General features: G+C 50.1%; 1 protein-coding gene across 1 annotated transcript; it reads left to right on the forward strand.

Moving 5' to 3' along the window:
* Positions 1 to 46: 46 nt before the first annotated feature.
* Positions 47 to 18,914, forward strand: RPRD2 (regulation of nuclear pre-mRNA domain containing 2). Its single transcript, XM_054182661.1, is given in 12 exon segments — positions 47 to 523; positions 7,148 to 7,277; positions 8,405 to 8,505; positions 9,623 to 9,700; positions 11,026 to 11,078; positions 12,065 to 12,191; positions 13,087 to 13,262; positions 13,918 to 14,203; positions 14,658 to 14,933; positions 15,218 to 15,421; positions 16,080 to 18,691; positions 18,693 to 18,914. Coding segments are annotated over 12 exon segments (4,311 nt in total). The 5' UTR covers positions 47 to 309; the 3' UTR covers positions 18,747 to 18,914.
* The last annotated feature ends 1,166 nt before the right edge of the window (positions 18,915 to 20,080 follow it).

Below are 20,080 nucleotides of genomic sequence, written 5' to 3' on the forward strand. Positions count from 1 at the left end.
CTGCCTGCGGGGGGGGGCCGGCCGGTGACTGCGCCGCCGCCGCTCGCCGCTCCCAGCCGCCGCCCGGGGCAGCTGCGGGGACGGGCCCGACGGGTCCGCGGCCTTGAACGATCGTCCCTCGGGGGGGGGGGAGGGGGGGCGGCGCCGCTCGGCCGCCTCCTCTCTTCAGCCCGCCGCGGCTGGGCCGCCGCATTCCCCGCCCCGCCGCGGCGCGGCCCCCGCCGCCTTTCCTAAGGCCGAGAGAGGAACGGGGGGCGCCGCGCCGCCGCCGCCCTCCGCGCGGCCCGGTTGGGCGAGCAGGGCGGGAAGATGGCGGCGGGCGGCGGAGGCGGCGGCCGGGCCTCCTCCTCCTCGGCCGCCGCCTCCTCCTCCTCGGCCGGGGCGCTGGAGGCCTCGCTCGACAGGAAGCTGCAGGCGGTGACCAACACGATGGAGTCCATCCAGGGCCTCTCCTCCTGGTGCCTGGAGAACAAGCGGCACCACAGCACCATCGTCTACCACTGGATGAAGTGGCTGCGCCGCTGTGAGTGCGGGGAAGCGGCCCGGGGCGGGGGCCACACCGGCAGCAGGGGGGACCGTCCCTTGTGCTCGGGCGAGTGCTCGCCCGCCTCGCCGTGGCCCGGCGTCCCTCGGGGCGAGGACGGGGCGCGAGTGGGCTCCTGCGGTTGGGGGAAGGAGATGAGGTGTGGACAGGGATTTGGGACCCCGCGTCAGGCAGCGAAGTGAAATCTCTGAGGTTTTCTGTCCCCTCGGAAACCGGTTGCGTGGCCTCTGAGCAGCGTTTTTGCTCAGCATCACCTTGTCGCGCCCAGAAAAAAACAAATTGGGTGGCTGCACCTGAACGGCAGCACCTTCGACCTCCAGAGTTCTGCCTGCGTGGGGCCAGGATCTTCTGAAACGTTGTTTTGAGAGCTGGGGGGGAAGATGGTTAAGCATTGTGGGGTGAGGGACTGTCACTCTCCCCTTCTACGGGCAAAGCAGCCTGTTGTGGGCACAAATTGGGTGCCAACTCTCGGATTTAGCAAGAGCCCACGGGCGACGCAGCAGTGACCAGCGAGTGGGAAAGTTAATGTTTTCACGAGACTAAACAAGGTGGCATTATCTCCGCTGTCTCGCCGCCACGTGAAGGTTTTGCCTGTTGTCGCAGGAGTTATAAAGTAAGCTTTGCAGTAACGTGAAGATAACGTTCCCATCCCAAAGCGTTGCTCTGGTTTGTGCTAAACCCTCTGTAAAGTTTGGGATAGTTTGTTTTCTCTGTCGAGGCCCTTCTGCAAAGTGCGGAGGGCCCTCTGTCCCCTAGATTTTGATTTGTGTTTTTCCTTGTCCGCGTACTCCTTCGTTAAAGAGAGTGTGGTAAGAGCCTGAGGGCTGCTCTCTGGTCCCTGTGACCTGCTGGTGAGGAGAAGCTGGTCCTGGTCCATCCTGCCTTGCTGTCGTTGTTTGCCTCTCCTGGAAATCCTCTCTCTCCTGACAGCCCTCATCCCCTGGGGGATACTGCAGGTCCATCCTTGGTCCTTTCCTCCCTCTTGCTCTGAGCATGCCCCTCCAAACAAAATCCAGCTCCCATCTCTCCTTGGGATGTGCAGACTCCTCTGGACTTGGCGTCTCTTGTCACAGCTGCCATTTGGCTCCTCTAGGACCTTGGTGAATGTCTTGCTGTAGGTCAGGCTCAGCACAACGCAGCTCCTCATTCCCTGCCTGTACCTCGGGGCAGGTCCTTGCTTTGCCCAGCCGCTCGCCAGGAGCATGAAGTCTTTGTGCGAGTGCAGATCCCCCATGTTTATCGTCCTGCAGCTCCCGTCCTGCTGGCTCATGGAGCGGAGACTCTGCCCTGGACTCCTGCTGCTTCTCCGTGGCTGACATTCATCTTTCAGCTCCTGGCCAAGGCAGCTGAGCTTCCAGGGACACTGCTTTGATGCTGCCCCTTCCTTCTCCCTTGCACTTCTCCGTTACTCCTTCCCTCCTTCCCAAGCTCATCAAAAGTAATTTAATTGCTCCGACTTGCAGGGCCCTTGCTGCTCTGTTCCTGCCCTGCCAGCTCACGTCCGCTGCTGGTCTGTCATCTCCTGCCCCTCAGCCTGTGGGGGGTACCACAGCCTGGACTTTCTGTTTTATTTTGGTGCGAGTGCTTTCAAGGCTGAGAGAGCTGGGGGGGCTCAGCCTGGAGAAGAGAAGGCTCCGGGGAGACCTTCCAGCCCCTTCCAGTCCCTCAAGGGGCTCCAGGAAAGCTGGGGAGGGACTCTGGAGCAGGGAGGGGAGCCATAGGACGAGGGGGAAGGGTTTTCCACTGGAAGAGGGGAGATTGAGATGAGATGTGAGGCAGAAATCCTTTGCTGTGAGGGGGGTGAGTCCCTGGCGCAGGTTGCCCAGAGAAGCTGTGGCTGCCCCATCCCTGGAGGGGTTCAAGGTCAGGTTGGACGGGGCTTGAAGCAACGTGGGCTGGTGGGAGGTGTCCCTGCCCAGGGCAGGGCGGGGGATGAGATGGTCCTTAAGGTCCCTTCCCACCCAAACTGTTCCATGATTCCATTGCACAGCCCTCACAAGGATCTCCCCTCAACACCCCTCATGTTTGTCCAAGTACCTCCTTAAACGTCTTATCACCCTTGACAGCAGCTGTGATGCTGCCGTGCCCTGAGCCCTGATTATTTGGTTACTTCCCCCTTAAATGGAGCTTTCTTCCTGCTTTTCTCTTCATGGTACACTTCATTCTCTGCCCCAAGGACCTTGCAGCCTCTCCGTGTCCTCACACGGTGGGAAGTCGCGGTCCCAACCAGAAGAGTTCAGTGCTAATAATGAAAAGCACAGCTTACTTGGGTGTTCCTTTTCCAGCTTCTAAATATTTTAACTCCAAAGCTTCTACGAACGTGGAAAATCTGCTTTTTCCAGGGAGATCCTTGTGAAGGATGGATGCGGTGGGATCAGGGGCTGTATCTCAGTGCTCTGCCCGGGTGAAGATGAAGGCGCCTGTTTAATCGGGGGAGCAGTGCTTTCATATCTCTTAGATGTTCATCTCTATTAAGTGTGGAACCCTTGAGTAAGGCAGTTCCTGCCCGATGTCCCTCCAGCAATGCCGGTGTGTGGCTGAGGGTGGCTTCTTGCAGGAGGCCTGTAGAAGATGTCAAGTAAGGGGGGGAAATGGATGTTTTTATTCTTTATCCTCTATAAATCAGAGTAACTAGACATTGGGCTGGCCTGTGGGGCAATTGGTGCTCCTGCCTCAGGCTTTGAAGTGATTTTGCCTGAGTGCTGGAGGTCTCGTGGGTGCTTCTGCCCGGGGGGGTTGGTCGGTCCCTGTCCCCCTGCATGCCCTTGATAGGAAACAGCTGCATTTTGCTGTGAGTATTTCCTAGCATCTGCATTTTACCATATCTCAAAGGATTTTTCTGTGCTTCACTGTTAGATATTTGTTTCGGATGATGTGAAATGTCCAGTTTAACCAAAGATGCTGCGATTTGGACAAAGAATTTCATCCTTTCAGGAAAAAAAAATTAATTATTGCTGGTATTTGGATATGTTGCTGTCAGCATGGGCATCTCCCTTCCTGGGACAAGTTTGTCCTGAGTGTGAGCTGGTCACGGTTGTTGGCCAAGAGCTTCACAATGTTTCTGCGAGGTAACACTGCGATAACTTTACCTCTGGGAAGTTTCTGTTGTGAATCAAGAGCTTTCATGCAGGTGGGTCATCTTGTTGGTGGGTTCATGCGAGCAGCTCTTAAATGCGAGTTAAATTGGATGCATGGCATGCTGGCCATGCGGAGACATCGGTTGGTGGAGCAGGCAGCCATCCTGGAGCTCGGCAAAAAGCTAGGGTGGGCTCAGTTATAAAATTGCCTTTTTCTTGTCTAGATTTCCTCTCTGGTTTAAGCCGAGATAGTCTAAGAGTAATTAAGAAGCCATTCACCCATCAGATATGGCCAGTTGCATAATGTTGTTGAAACCCCTTGTCCAAAGTGCATTTTGGACCCAAAGGTGCTTCATGCAGTTTGTCCATAGCCTAGGTATTGGTCTAGCATAGATTTTTTTTTTTCCTACTGTGCGATTAGGGTGAATCTTGTTTTATAAATATTAGTTCTAAATTGAGGAGCTAAATTAATTCTGTCTTGGCTGAGGTCTGCGTTCAGCCTTGTGGAATGGTGGTAGAGGTGATGGTGCGAGCCATGCTCCATGCGTTTGGCATTTCTCTTGAAGTTGGCTCCGGGTTTTTCTGCTGCATTTGAAGGCTGTGTATATGTTGAATTGTTTAAATCAAAGGTTTGTATCTGTTCAAGATCTGTTTTCCTTTATGTCATAAGATCTGAAATCAGTGCTATCTCTGCTGGTGGATAACATCGTTGGGATAGAAGGAGCATCCAGTGACCCGCGGGTGAATTAGCAGTGGAGTGCTGGATTTTAATTAAATTGCAGAAACCCCATTTTGATGAGATGATGATCTGATAGATTATTGAGGCTGGCGTTTTGGGGAAAGCTGGCTCCGAATCATTTTTCGAAGCCAGGCGAGTGCAGCACCGCTCCGGTTGGATTTCCAACCCTCCGGGCAGAGCAGAGTGCTCCTGGCTCCGCTTCTCGCTCAAACAAACAAACCCCAGTCTGCTGGGTAAGCACGTTTAGGCTGAAGGTTGTAAATAACAGTTTCTGGTAAGGAAACCTTGGGTTGTGTTTGTTGCTATAAAAGATTATTCTGGGACATGGGAGCAGAGACTCCTTGACACAGCAGCTGCCAGAGAGGTGTTGAAGTAGCCTGGTGGGAATGGTGAAAAATAACATCCAGCAAAAAATATCTGGAAAATATGTAAGAAGCCGTGAGAAACAAGTGAGAAACCGGCTGCAGTGCTGGGGGAGGCCGGGTTTGGGTCTCGCACTTTGGGCCATCCCGGGGGCTGGCTGTCCCGTTGACCCACTGTGCTGTTCCTGCCCTGCATTTGGGGCTGGACGATGCTTGTTGCTCACCCACCAGTCTGTGGCGACACTCAGTGGGCACCAGCAACGAGCAAGAAGAATCAGTGCCGCTTGCAGGGGCTTGTGGAGTCTCTTCGCTTTGCAGCATCAACCTGTTGAGGATTTGGCGATCAAACCAAACTAAGCCCTTGCATGTGTCCTCAGCTTTGCTTTACTCAGGAGGCTGCCTTCTGTGAAGGATCTCCATTTTGAACAACCACGTCGCTAAATTATCCTTCAGTGTATCGGTAGGTCAGCGTGTGTTCCTGGCGTGAGCTTTTAAAGCAAGCTCGCTGACTGCCTGTGCTCGGTGCGTGCTGGACACAGGTCTGCTTCCCTGGTGCCGATTCCTCAGACGGGATGGAGCCCTCCTGCAGGAAAGGCGTGGGAGAGCACGAGCAAGAATTGTGCACAGAGGTGAATCCCAGAAAGCACCAGCGTTTCATGCCCAGCTTCCCATGGCACACCGTGTCATTCGTGAGCAGGGTTTCTCTGCCTTATAATAAGGCTTTTAAACAATTGCGTTCAGTATGCTAAAAATGAACTAATGCTCAATTTCTGTGGCTACGCTCCTACTTTGATGGACTCCTTGCCAGCAGTCTGATGGTGGCCACTGACCCTCTTCTCCTTGTCGGAGAGGAATATTGGAAAAGAGGGAGGCGATAAAATTTAACAATCAGTTTCCAATAAAAGCATGCGAGCTTACTGCTGGCTGGAAAATACTCATGGGGTGGTTCTTCCTTAGGCACAAATGAGTTTTGTGAAATTCCTGGCTTTATTTCTGGTTGCTTTTGAGCAGGAGGAGATTGAATGGCCATGGTGGGTGGTTTGGGGTTTTCCTGCGACCGGTTGTGAACACGGGAGTGGTGTCAGTCAGGGTAAGCTCCCACCACAGGCTCTGGACCAGGGATGATGTTAAGAGTTTCTCGATGGGAAACCCGGAGACCAGGAGAGCTGCGAGGTGCAGTTGTGCCGCGGGAAGAGGCTCTGCCAGAGTAGGGGCAACTGGAAAATGAAGCGGGATAGAGAATGAAGGGATTGGTAGTTAAAAACTCTGATTACTAATGCGGCTGGAAAGGTGGGAGCCTGATAGAGCTCACGGGCACGTGAAACAAAACCGTCTATTGTCAGCATTCCTATATTGAAATCCTCGTATTGTGTCATTAAATTAAGTGAAGCGGCTAATTAGCATGTGGATGAGCTTACTGCACTACAAGCGCTGTTACTGGCCGACAGAAGAGGAGGTTTGGTGAAATAATTAAATTCAGAGCTGAATGTAAGGAGGATCAGAGGTGCGTTGTTTGGAGTCCGGCTGTGGGTGGGAGGTCTGGGTGCAAAGGTCAGCGCCGGCTCGATGGGGACAGGGGAGGTATTTTTGGCAAAATCAGTCTCTGGAGGAGAAGGAATGGGGATCCAGGGTCCTTTGTGGGCCGCACAAAAGCTGGCGTTAAATTGCACGATGGAAAGAGCCATCCAGGCAGTCGCCTCCAAGGAACTGGCAGCGCTTTTTAAACATATCAATAAACGTTGCTTTATTAATAGGAGGCATTTAAAGGGATGTGGAGAAGGTCTCTCCCTGTCTGTAGTAAGGGCCTTCTGGACAGCCATGAACATAGGTACGTGCCTGGTAAAACCTCCCTGACAATGCTGCCGATCTTAGAGACGATTTCAAGCTATTGCAGCTTAAAAAAAGGGAGATTTATACATGGTGTTTCTTAGAGGCCACTTATTCACATTTTCTAAGTTATTAAACAAGAGATTGCACTGAGTCAGTAGGCAAATGGAGTGATGCTGGAGCTTCAGAGACCAGACCAGACACACAGTCTGGAGTGGTTGCAGAAGTTCGTGCCGTTTTGTGTTCGGCCTCTTACCATGGGCGATGCTGATCTTTCTGGCTGTGCAGTCCCTTTCGCAGCACGGGTATTGTAGAAATAGCACAGGGTCGATAGCTTTTTGTGTCCTTTCTAAGCCGGAGTCAGAGTCAAGGCTTGACGTTAACAAACATGATTTAGTTTTTGGGAAGATCTGGAAACGATTTGTAAATTGAAGATTTCCTCTCGACTCCCCAGTTTTGACTGTTGGACTTGCCCGTTGGACGCACTGTTGACAGAAATGCTGAAAAAAACCCCTAAAGCAGGCATTTAAATGTTGTTACCAAAACGCGTCTGACGTGACTACTTGATGATGAATCTGAATTTTGTTTCTGTCTTTAGCTGCCTTTCCTCATCGACTGAACCTTTTTTACTTGGCCAATGATGTCATACAGAACTGCAAGAGAAAAAATGCAATTGTTTTTCGTGATACGTTTGCAGAAGTGCTTCCTGAAGCTGCTTCGCTAGTGAAGTAAGTAATGGTGTGTTGGAAGGCTGAATGGCTCAAAGTCGGATTTTTCTTCTGACATCTCAAACTCTCTAGGGACATCAGCAAAATTTCAAGGATTTTATTCAAACAACTGTGTGGGTTTGAGCTTCTCTACAAGGAGCGTGCTAGAGCTGGCTTTTAATTTGCGTGGGGGTCTCATTTGAGTAAAATTATCCCGTGAAGTGGTGCGAGGGGTGAGTCTTGCACCAATAGGTGCGTGTCCTGTAGCTCTGTAGGCACCGGTGGCTCGTGCTGCTGGTGGCAGACTCAGGGAAGTGCTCGCAGCAAGGAGGGGTGTGACAAGACAGGGAGGAAGAGGAGGTCTTTGTGATCTCCAGGGGTCTGCCTGTGGTCGACCGCCATGAGAACAAGCATCGCAGATGCCAGTCTAATCCCTGCCTGGCTCCTGTGAGCTTCTCTCTGGCTCCTGTGCTGCTGAAATGTTAATTCCCTTCAAGGTAACGCATTCTCAAAGGTGGTTTTGTGCCCTGCCGGAAATCGGAGACTTTAATTCATGAGAGTAATGTGGGCTGAAAAGGCCTTGCGCTGGCACGTGTCCAGGAGCCCTGTCCCATCGTTACTGCAGGGTGCCTTGCTGCCCTCCGTTCTGGTTCTGAATCTTCCTCTAACCAGATGGTCCTTAAGGGGCAGGACATAGTAAAAATATACAGCAGCTCCTTAGTAGTAACACGATGTTGCTGGTCTCTGTGTCTGTGGAACGGAAAAAGGCAGATGGTTGAACGTAGCATGAGGCAGGGAAAAGGTTAAAGTTGGACTGCTCATTAGCTTTAATTTAAATGTAAGTTGCCAGAAGAGAGAGTTGAAAATACCATTAATAGATGCCAACAATGAGGAGGAGGGAGAAAAAATTCTGGGAGTATCAGCTACCAAAGCGAAAGAGAGAAGAAAGCATTACTTGCTGTCTTGGTCTCGCTTGGTCCCCTTGCAGCAGAACTAAAGCCGTCACCTGGACAGAGAACTTCCCAGTCTGAAGGGTCTTTTAAAGTTTTGATTTAAATACATAATTATTTACATCATTATCCATTCTAGAATCACAAGAAATTACAGTGTTGGGGAGAAGGAGTACCCAATGTGCTCTTCTTTTTCAGGGATCCATCTGTTTCCAAATCTATCGAAAGAATCTTCAAAATCTGGGAGGACAGAAACGTGTACCCTGAGGAAACCATTTTGGCACTAAAAGAAGCTCTGAGTGAGTTACTTACCCTTTGCATTTCTTACCTTCCAAACTAATGCCTGGAATCGCTGAGTAAAATGAGTTTATTGTGTGTATCTGTTCTTTCTGCATTTGCACCTCGCGCAGACTTTTAAAATAGCGAGGTGTAGTGTGTGAGCAGCACTGAATTCATCTGCTTCACGTTTTTTGTACCTTTCCAAAGGCAGCTCTGAATCCTTTCACGTACGCTGGAGCTGTTCCAGCTGAGAGTAAACAGAAGGTGAAGGTAAAGTGGTCCTGCAGGCCCTGAACAGGGTGCCCTGGTAGAGGGCTTGTGTCCCTGGCTCTACCTTTGAGTCCCTTTTAGCCATAAGTTGTTTTTACTAATATTTGTGGTGTAGAAAAGAGGCTGGAAGCAAAGCTGGAGGGTGAAGTGTCCTCAAGTACTTACGAAAGAGCTCTGCTTAAAAGCTGAAATGGCTAATGTTAACGGGAAGCACGTGTAGTCAGTTAAAACCAGAAATTAGCCGATACTCAAATACTTGATGGAAATTAGTCCGCGTTTCTGCTTTACTTGGTAACATCATTAAGAGCTAAAGGTGCTTCAGGAAATCCTCACGTGTGGTTTTGAGAGCCAGTTGTTGTCCCGGCAGGAGAAACGCGGTGTCTCGGGTTCAGGCTTTGGCATGTGAAAAGGCTTCCGTTGGGTGTTGCATGTTGAGAAGTGAAGTTTATGTGCGTGTTCTGAAATCTCTAATTTTTGTTACTTGAAACCAAAAATATTTCAGATTATTTATAAATTAGGTACTGTGGCTATTTTCCCGACTTGCGTTACTTGCCTGTTGAACACTAAAAGCCTACCTAAAGAGCCGAGCGGTATAGTTTTATTTTTAGATGCCTTATGTTTTTTCCTTTTTACTGTAAGGGCAAACAGAAACTTGATTTAAAAATGGAAGACCACCCCACAGGTTGCTGTATTCCTGAGTAAACTTAGGTTCTCTTGGGCATCCAGCAGCTCCTCTAAGGAAGTTGGTCTAGGTGTTTTAAAACAAATTTCTGTTCACTCTTTTACCGTGCAACCGTACGGCACCACAAACCAGATTGGTGAAGGAATCCCATAATGCCAGACTGCAAAAAATGAAATGTTTTCCAGGTACCACTTTCAAAACTCAGAAGCAGCTGAAAGAAACTCTGAACAAACAACCGAATAAGCCGTGGAAGAAATCGCAAAGTAAGGAAACAATGTGAACTCTCTGAACTAATGTAGAAATTGCCTTCTTGAGGAAGAAAGAAAGGCTCGCCCGAACCGGGCAAAGTACCTGGACTGAAACATGAGCCAGCATGCGTCTTCCAGGCTTGTAAAGCTCCTTACAGACTAATATGTAAAGCACCAAGGAGTTGTTGCTAGAGAACCACTTTTCAAAGGAATGAAGTATGAAAATAAAATAAAAAATAAATCTTTATGAGAGCAGAGGCTATGACCAGCAGAGGAAAGAGCTGGTGGAACCTCTTGGAAACTGGCATTAGACTATTCAGAGATGGCGAGAAGACAGACAGAACCGTGTGCTTTGGCAGCAGAAGGTGGACACTACCTTCGTGCTCGGGAACACATCTTCAACACCAAACTAGGTGCTAGAATAAAAGAAAACTGGAAGCTGGCAGTGCAGATAACGAACTGTTCCGTCCAACAGTACCGGGAGTGCAGTCTAGCAGGAAATGCATTTATAATATACCAGTTTTACTAATCTCATTATCCGATAGAGCCTTGAACGGTCCGTAAAGTGAGATGGTGGAAGGTTAGGTGTGAGATGTGGTGTGCACCCGCCTGTACAAGTGCTGAGATCAGAAGGTTAACAAAAGAGTTTATTACTTGGCTTAACATCACAAGCTGCTTTCCCAAACAAAAATGTGCTGTATTCAGCATGGATGAAGGGTTTAGCATTTTGCTTCTTATCAGATGTTTCTTCTGTTTTGTCCAGAAACCAATGGATTTAGTGTCTCTTGACAGTGGGATTCATTCCCCCGTCTCTGTTAATAAGATGTCAGAATAAAGGCGCAAGAGTTTTCAGGGTTAAAAGCATGATTAGGCCTAGTAAGTGCAGCAGGGAGACCCCGTCTGAAGGAAACGCTGGGGTGCCCGTGTCAGCTCTAAGTTTGGCACTTAGGAAATAATATTACCTTCCTTGTAGAGAGGCATAAACTCCTCAGGTGTTAAATCAACCCTTGCAGGGACTTGTCCTCACAATGGTAGAGCTGGACAAGGTATGCACAGTAAATTTTTATAGCATGTTTGGAAAAAAAAAAAAAAAGGCAACCGTATAATTTGTTGACCTCAGTCAAAATCTAGTTGTACGTGATCGGGTCCTGTTTAGCTAATGGAAAGCCAGAGCATTGAGGGTCATCTGTGTGGAGCGGAAAACATAAAGAGTAACAACAGCTTGCGAGTCTTTCATTGAATTACATTAAAGTATTTTTTATTAGAACTGCCTTTTGTGACTTACTTCTAGCTGGGGTGTAGTTCCTTAGTTTCTTTATACTTTTTCTTTATTCCAACAGCATCCACGAACCCGAAAGCTGCTTTGAAGTCCAAGATTGTTGCTGAATTCAGAGTAAGTCTGCGAGCGGAAATATTCTGTTGCACTAACCTCCGTCCTTGGGCTGTAGCTTAAGTCCCCGGGTCCTGTGCTTCAAGGGGCTGGCTGTTAACGTGCAGTCAGATCCTCGAAATGGAGGGGGAGTTTAGGGGAGCTGTTGTGGTTTAACGCCAGCCAGCAGCTAGGACCACTCACGTCCCCTCCGTCCCCGCAGTAGGCTAGGCAGAAAAGGAGGAAAAAATACCTCATGGGTTGAGATAAAAGCATTTTAATAGAACAGTAAGGTAATAATAACGGTAAAAGAATATACAAAATAAGCGATGCAGTACGGTTGCTCTCGCCACCCAGTGATGGGTTGCCCAGCCCGTCCCGAGCAGCGATCATGGATCCCTGCACCCCGGCCAACCCCCGTTTATATACTGAGCATGGTGTCTGTGATATGGAATATTCCTCTGGCCAGCTTGTCCTGTCCGTGCTTCATCTCAGCTTCTACGGGAAGCTGAAAAAGTGCTTAATTTAATATAAACATTACTTAGCAATAACCAAAATGGTGTTAACAGCATTCTTCTCCTACTACATCCAAAACACGGCAGCTACTAGGAGGGAGATTAACTCTCTCCCAGCTGAAACCAAGGCAGGTGGCTGAGGAGTTGGTAGCAAGAAAATGATCTAAATTAGGTCCCCCGAAGGAGTGTGGTGTGTTAATAAAATGCATGGACACCAGTAGAGTTAAAAAAAGGAAAAGAAAAAAGGCCTGTGCCTACTCTTAGCAATCATAGCCAGAATTACAGCCCTTCCTTGAGCCCGAGTGCACTGAGCTGTATGACTTGAGGCTAAAATTCCAGAGATTGGCACAGTTTGTGTCTGCTCTTGTTTGGAAATGGTCTTGAAACGGAGCGTTATTTGTCGCTGAAGCAGGTCTGTGCAGTAAGCTCTGTGCAGCCAGGCTTCTCTTCTGTGGAATGTGATGAGGATGCTTTTCTTATTTGGTTATTTTTCAGCCACAGTCTCTCATTGATGAACTGCTACTGTATAAGCGCTCGGAAGACCAGATAGAACTGAAAGAGAAGCAGCTTTCCACTATGAGAGTGGATGTATGCAGCACTGAAACACTTAAATGCTTAAAAGGTAAAGACAGTGTAGAAGATACAAAACCCAAATTAATTGAAGGAGGTGCAAATACGTATTCTGACAGTTGTAGGAGCAACATCGTTCTGTTGAGCTTAGACCAGAAATCAGACTGTCGGTAAAATGCCAAAATTTCAAAGTGCGGTTAAGAACCGCTAAGCAGGAGCCTAAAACTGTTGGTTTAGGTTAACAGGTTAATTTGAACCTGCTCCTAGGAACCTGCAGATACAGAGCTCAAACAAAGCAGCAATGATGAAGATGTATTTTGTACTCTTCAGACATACCCTCATATACTGTTAAAACATGCATTGTTCCTAATTCCGAACCCCTTAAATAATTACGGATTTAAGTTAATTAAGGCATCCATCAATGGCTATAGTTTGAGAATGCCAATTGTGAGTCCAATAGCAAGCAGCACATATTGGGGGTGAATGAAGTGAGTTACCTTGAGCCATATTAACAGGAAATTTAATTGTAAAACGGTAGATAGCTCTAGCTGTGCTTGGTAATCCGTGACTGCAGTCTTTGAAAATGGTTACAGTCATAGATGCTGTGACCCCCGGTGATGTTAGGAACCCTTGGAATATGGTAACGAAGGAAAAATAAAACTCAAGATCTTTGCCTCTTCCAAAATGAAAGTTGAAAGAGTAAAATTTTACACTTCTATGTCTTGAATTTATTTATCACTAATAACTAGTTTGAAACCAATATAGACTACTAGCAACTTGGCCTCTTGTTTTTAATGGATACCGATAGATGAACTGGGGAGTGTATGGTGGGTTGCAGTGTCCCTTGTCTGAACTTCCCAGTTGCTGCTGTTGGGGCTGCGTTTCTGAGTGCGAATTTCCCATTTGGCAGGTGGCAGCTTATTTACATGGTGTTAATCTCCTTGCAGACAAAACAGGAGGAAAGAAATTCTCCAAGGAGTTTGAAGAAGCAAGTTCAAAGCTGGAAGAGTTTGTAAATGGCTTAGACAAGCAAGTGAAAAATGGCCCCTCTCTCACTGAAGCGCTGGAGAATGCCGGTATATTTTATGAAGCGCAGTATAAGGAGGTCAAGGTGGTGGCAAATGTAAGTGTGCTGTTCCTCCATCCCCCTCAGGCAGATTGATGTCCGCCCGTGTCTGCTGAGCATCTCGGAGGCTAGAAACTCAGTATCTCTATTGACAAATGAAGAAGTTTGGTGTGATGGTCATACAAATGGTTTCAAAAGAGAGCACGGTTGAGATGTCAGGCAAGAAAAGGAGATGCTACAAAAATCCATGGGTCAGAGCTCAATTCTTGTACGTTGCTGGAATTTTGTAGCCCCTCTGCATCTTTAAACAGGGACAAAATTACGGTTCGTCTAACAAATCCTGAGTTCTAGAAACTGCACAAGTTGTGATCAATATGCGAACTAGATAAACAAAGAAAGAATTCAGCATTGTAAAAACAACCAATCCCCCCTAACCCTACCAAAAAAAAGGCAACGTATTTATTAGAAAACATTTTTTTAGTGAAAACTGTTATAAGTCACTGGAAGAAAGGTTTTACCTTCCCCTTTTTTTGTGGTCGCTGCTCTACAAGTCACTGAAAAGTTGAGTTCTTAGAGCAGAGCTTTCCCTGCAGGGTGCAGGTAATTCAAAGTGCTTTTCTAAGGCTGTGTGTTACTTTTGTTACGGAAGTGATGGCAGCATCATTCTCTCTTCAGATAAGAGATACTCAGTCCGATGTCCTTTCCTTCTTAGGCTTATAAAACATTTGCCAATCGAGTGAGCAATCTAAAGAAAAAGCTAGACCAGTTGAAAGCAACGCTTCCTGATCCAGAGGAGTCTCCGGTTCCTTCTCCAAGTATGGACGCCCCATCGCCAACGGGCTCCGAGTCTCCTTTCCAGGGGATGGGGGAGGAGGACAGCTCCCGCTCTCCGGTGGTTGGAAGCCACAAGATGATATCTCCAGAGCCTGTGACAGATAATCGGGATGTGGAAGACATGGAGCTCTCTGATGTGGAGGATGATACATCTAAAATTATTGGTATATATCTAAAAATATTGGTTCTGCGGGAGTAATTTTTGTGTGGAAATTACATTGAGAGAAAGCAGCCCTTTCAAGCCTCATCTGGGATGTAGCGCAGGCACAAAGCCCTTGTTGGGCTGCAGATTGGTACTGTCGGGTTTCCATCTCCTGCCCACGAGCAGGAAAGTCCTGATTTGGCTGTGATTGTTCCCATCTCCCAGACCACTCATGGAATACGCTTTTACATAGCCTGCGGGAATCAGACCTACCATGCCTAATGATGAGTATCCCCTTGAAAATCTTGTACCCTAAGTAATGCTTTGGGGACAGAGAATTCCAGAATGGTTTGGGTTGGAAGGGATTTTTAAATGCCATCTAGTCCATCCCCCCTGCTGTAAGCATGGACATCTCCCACTAGATCAGGTTGCTCAGAGTGACAGTTTTGGTCTTGTTCTCCCCCTCTCTGATGCAGTGGAAGAGAGGAAGGAGAAGCAGACTGCTCCAGCTTCGGCCCCCGCCAAGGCTGAAAGTGTCCCCAAAGCGGCGCCGTCTACCCCGGCGGCAGGCACAACCTCGGTGACAGTGACAACACCTGCCCAGACTCCTGCGACTCCCCCGGCTCCCAAGGCGGTGAGCGCAGCGCCCATCCCTCCATCGCCAGCACTGGCGTTGCCCAACCTGGCCAATGTGGACCTGGCCAAGATCAGCTCCATTCTGAGCAGTTTAACGTCTGTAATGAAAAATACAGGTGAGTGCTGAAGCAGTGCTGGCCCAGGTGTTTGCTTAATGGAGCTAAAAATGTAGTTTTGTTTTGTAATCTTTTCGTGCTTTAATTGTGAAAATAAACGTGAATGAGTTACTACTTGAAAAGATCTGACTCGGTCTCTCTGACGCACAACTGTTGGCTTTGTGAGCCTCTCCTCGCTCACACTCAGTGAAGCTCTGCTGCGGTTGTATTTGTGGAAAATTTGAGCCAAAAAAAGCTTCTGTTAACAAAGCAACATAGATGAGTGGTGTGTGCTTCCATCCTAGGTGTCAGTCCCGCCTCGAGACCTTCTCCGGGAACCCCGACGAGCCCAACAGCTCTTACCAGTGGCCTAAAGACTTCTGTCATGGGGACTCCATCTGCTCCTTCCAACCCGTTAGCAAATATTCTCTCCAAAGTTGAAATAACTCCCGAAAGTATTTTGTCCGCTCTCTCCAAAACCCAGACTCAGACTGCACCAGCATTGCAAGGTACCACTGTGGGTTTTGAGGGAGTGGCTGACTCTGTGTTTGGTGGCAGTGGCTGCACTGAAATGTGCCGTTGTGCTTATCCTAAAAGGAAAATGAAGGGAGAAAAACTTACTTGGAATGTATTACGTCTTTGGCAAATGCAGATGGCTTTTTCTCAGGTAGCATATATGTTACAGACCACTGAATTTTATTACTTTCTGTACGTCTTTGTATCTTTGCCGTGACCGAAGCGCACTTACCCAGGAGGACAGGAGCCCACAACAGGTCTTTGTGGTTTCCCTGCGCTCCCGAGAGCGCTTCTTTAGAGCAGAAACCTTCCCAGAGGTGCACTCCTGCTTCTGCACCTTGCGTGTGTAACCCCGATCGGTAGCACCATGTTTTTCACACCTGGCTACAAAGCCAGGCTGAGTTATTGCCCAGCTTATTCGGATGTATGTTGTAATTTATAAATCAATCTGAGCCTCTGGCAAAAGTTCAGTGGGTGTTAACTTCGATATTAATGCAGCAAAATCCAATCATTTTCCTGGCTAAAACACAAAGTCGTTTTAAGGAATGACATTTGCGGTACAAATATGGAAACCTTTCCCTGGTCGGCAGCTCGGGTTGCCTCGCCTCTTACCCAAATACCTGACTGCAGCGTTCCTTTTTTTTTTCCCAGGTTTGTCATCCTTACTTCAGAGTGTTGCTGGAAATACCGTTCAGTCAAGTGAAACTGCGGCGCAGAGCACTCCAGCATCGCCAGCGAACACGACTGTTCCTTGCGTGAAGGGGAGGAATATTCCTTCCAATACTCAGTCCTTTATATCCAAGAGTTTTGGTTATTCTCCAAACTCGTCTGCTGCTGAGGTTTCCTCAACTTCAGTTAATAAGGCTCCCGTTGGACATACCCCAGGGCTGTCGAGCTCCAGTTTTAAGCCGCCAACCAATTCCCTGGGATTTCCCAGTTCCCACCCTCCCACTCCTTCTTCCCTTTTGCCAACAGAAACCTCACTGGGTCAATCCTCTGAAATTTCAAAAGCGAAGCTGGAATCGGAACCCCCTTCTCCAAGCCTGGAGATGAAGATACACAATTTCCTGAAGGGAAATCCCGGTTTCAGCGGTCTGAACTTGAATATTCCAATTCTCAGCAGCTTAGGGTCCAGCATCGCAACGGAAAGTCACGCATCTGACTTCCAGCGTGGTCCTACCAGCACTTCCATGGACAATGTGGACGGAACACCGGTGCGCGACGAGCGAAGTGGGACGCCCACCCAGGATGAGATGATGGACAAGCCGACATCGAGCAACGTCGACACCATCTCCCTGCTGTCGAAAATCATGAGCCCCGGTTCTTCAACTCCCAGCAGCACCAGGTCACCTCTTCAGAGCCGGGACGACGGATATCCCCAGGAACTTCCCAATTCCGTGCACACCTACCGGCCCTTCGGCCTCGGCAGAGACTCTCCGGCTGGCCTCTACAAGCAGTCTGCAGACAGCATGGAGATACCCTCCTCCTTAATGGACTCCTCCCAGGAGAAGTTTTACCCCGACACTTCTTTTCAAGAAGACGAAGATTACCGCGACTTCGATTACTCCGGCCCGCCGCCATCGGCCATGCTAAACCTGGAGAAGAAACCCGCCAAGTCTATCTTAAAATCCAGTAAACTCTCTGAAGCTGCAGAGTACCAACCAGTCCTGTCCAACTACGGGCAAAGAGCGCAGGAGTTTGGCGTGAAGTCGTCCTTCCCGCAGTCGATGAGGTCTATTCTGGAGCAGAGCGAGAGCTGCGACCCGCTGGCATCCTCCCCGGGGATGTACGGGAGCTACAGCCTCCGGGGAAACGACTCCACCTCTGACGGCTCCCCTTCGCCCAGCAAGAACGACGTGTTTTTCACGCCGGACTCCAATCACAACAACTTAACGAAATCGGTGGTGCACTCTGGCATCTCACAGAAGCAATACCCAGACTCGCCCCACTCGATGCCCCACCGCTCGCTTTTCTCCCCTCCCAACGCCATCTCCAGCCCCGCAGGCAGAGCCCCCGCGGTGAGTGTGGAGAAATCCTTGGGTTCTTCCATTTCTGCCACCTCGACCATCGAATTCAAGAACATGCTCAAAAACGCCTCCCGTAAACCTTCCGAGGAGAAGCATTTTGGCCAGATTTCCAAAAGTAGCTCTGGTGAGGGGGTGAGTTTATCCGGAGCTGCCAAGGGCGAGCCGCAGCCGCCGGAGGAACACTACCGCATAGAGACCAGGGTCTCCTCCTCCTGCTTGGACTTGCCCGACAGCACCGAGGAGAAAGGGGCCCCCATTGAAACACTGGGTTACCACAACGCCTCCACCCGGGGGATGTCAGGAGAGCCCATCCAGACGGTGGAATCCATCCGGGTGCTGGGGAAGGGGAACAGAGGACACGGGCGAGAGGCGAGCCGAGCGGCCGGGTGGTTCGAGATGAGCGGCAGGGGAAATGCCTTCGATAACGGGCCCTCGGGGACGTCGGAGCTGCCAGGCATGGGGGGGTTCCCACCCCCCTATAAGGAGCACGTGCCCCCTTTCCAGGAGAGCGTCAACAACTTCCGAACGAATAACTTCAGCCCCGCTTTTGAGCACCATATGCCACCGCCACCGCCCCTCGCGCCACCTCCCATGGAGCACGGGACTCCCTTCCAACGGGAGCCGGTGGGGCCGCCCGCCGGCCCCCCGCCTGCCCCCCCAAAGGACCACGGCGGCCTCTTCCCGAGGGACCACCCGGTCCCTCCCCGCATGGCGGCGGTGGATCACACCAACCCCTTCTCCAAGGAAACGTCTGCTCCCCTCTCCCTGCCCCACGGCGTCCCACCGCCTCCCTCCGTCGAGCACGCCGGGGTCCCCTTCCCCACGCCACCCCCGCCGCCCCCCGTACCCGGGGACCACACCGGCGTCCCCTTCCCGGCCCAGCCGCCCCCCACAGGGGAACACGCCGCCGGCGTCGCCTTCCCCAAGGAGCACGGTACCATCCACCAAGGGACGATGAAAGAGCATTTTGCCGTCGCCCGGGAGCCGGGGGGGGCTCAACCCCAACAGCAGCGGGACCACACTGCGGCCCCCCGCTCCCGCGAGGCCATGGGCATGGCCCCCCTCTCCAGGGAGCAGCTGGCGGGGGGCACCACCCGCCCCATGGCACCCCCGCCCCACCGGGATGCCGGGGGGGTGCTGGTCAGGACCCCCCGGGCCGACTTCAGACCCCGAGAGCCCTTCGTAAGCAGAGACCCCTTCCATAGCCTGAAAAGGCCCCGGCCGCCATTCGGGAGGGGGGGGAGCCCCCTTTTTTGCCCCAAAACGCCCCTTTTTTCCCCCCAGGTACTGAAGCAGCTGCCCCCCCCTCCCCAGCGAAGGCCCCCGGATGCTATGCGGAGCAGCCGAGTAGCGCTTTCACTTGGTTTGTTTTTTTTTTTCCATATTTTCTTTTTTTTTTTTTCCTTCTTTCCCTCCCCAGCCCCATAACCTTCTCCTAAATTAAATATTCTGTAATTTTTTTTTTCTTTTTGGTTGGTTATTTCCCCCCACCCCCCCTCCATTGGTGCGAAACTAGAGAAAAAAAAAAGAAAAAAAAAAAAGTTTTAACAAAAAGAAGCGTTGCTGTTGAAATAAAAACTCTTCCAGTAGTAGTTTAAAAAGCTTAAGAAAAAAAAAAAAAAACACAAAAAAGAAAAAAATCCTAAAAAACGGGCAAGGAAAGGTGACGCATGCTGTTGGGATGATGTTTTTTAGCCCATTTCCCCAATAGCTGCCGCAGGGCAGGGTGCTGGGGGGGGGGGCAGAGACCCCCCCCCCACCCCTCCTGTGCCTTCCTCTGCCGCTCCCCCTCTGGCAAAAACCACCCAAAAAAAGGCAAAAAAAAAAAAATATATGTAACCCACCTGAGGATGATACCTGGTGCCAGGGCCTGTCGCCCCCCCCCGGCTCACCTGGAAGGACCTGTGTCTGTTGGTTGGTTTTTGGTTTAATTTGGGGGTTTTTTGGGGTTTGTTTTTTTTTTTTTTCCTCTCCCTTCCCCCCCCCGGGAACACTGTTGACTTTCTACGTGTGTGTATATAAAATAATCACTTTTTAATTCCATCTGGGATCGTTCATGTGGCGCAGACGGAGCCCGGGGGGGGCTCAGGGCGCTGTACCCTCCCCCGCCAGGGCCGCCCCAGCGGCTTTTATATGAAGTTGGAATTTTACTTGATTTATTTTAATTTTTTTTTGTTGTTCTGGTTTTTTTTTTTGTTTTTGGTTTTTTTTTTAGTTGCTAGACTCCATCATATATGTTTGATAAAGGTGTAGGGTTAAATATCTACATAAAAATTACAAAAAAAACCGAGGTGGTGGCGGATCTTTTCTTGTGGCGGCGCTTGGGGGTGTGGGGGGGCCCTGACCGAACCTCCCCTTCCTCTCGGGTTACCGGGCGGGGGGGTCCCGGTGTGTGTGTGTGTGTGTCTGCCCCCGACGTTTCCCACGGGAGGGGGAACGAGGGACCCAGGGGCGAGGCCTCAATGGGTGGCTCCGCCCCGGCCATTAATAGACCCAGGTGTTGGCTCCGCCCCCGGCCAGTCATTGGCTGCGAGTGGTGACTCCGCCTCTGGGCGGGGCTCCGCCTCTGGCCCCGCCTCAAGACTCCGTGGCTCCGCCCCTGCGCCGAGACTCCGCCCCCTGAGG

This window comes from Rissa tridactyla, chromosome 23, assembly GCF_028500815.1.
Source record: "Rissa tridactyla isolate bRisTri1 chromosome 23, bRisTri1.patW.cur.20221130, whole genome shotgun sequence".
Taxonomy (NCBI): Eukaryota; Metazoa; Chordata; class Aves; order Charadriiformes; family Laridae; genus Rissa; species Rissa tridactyla.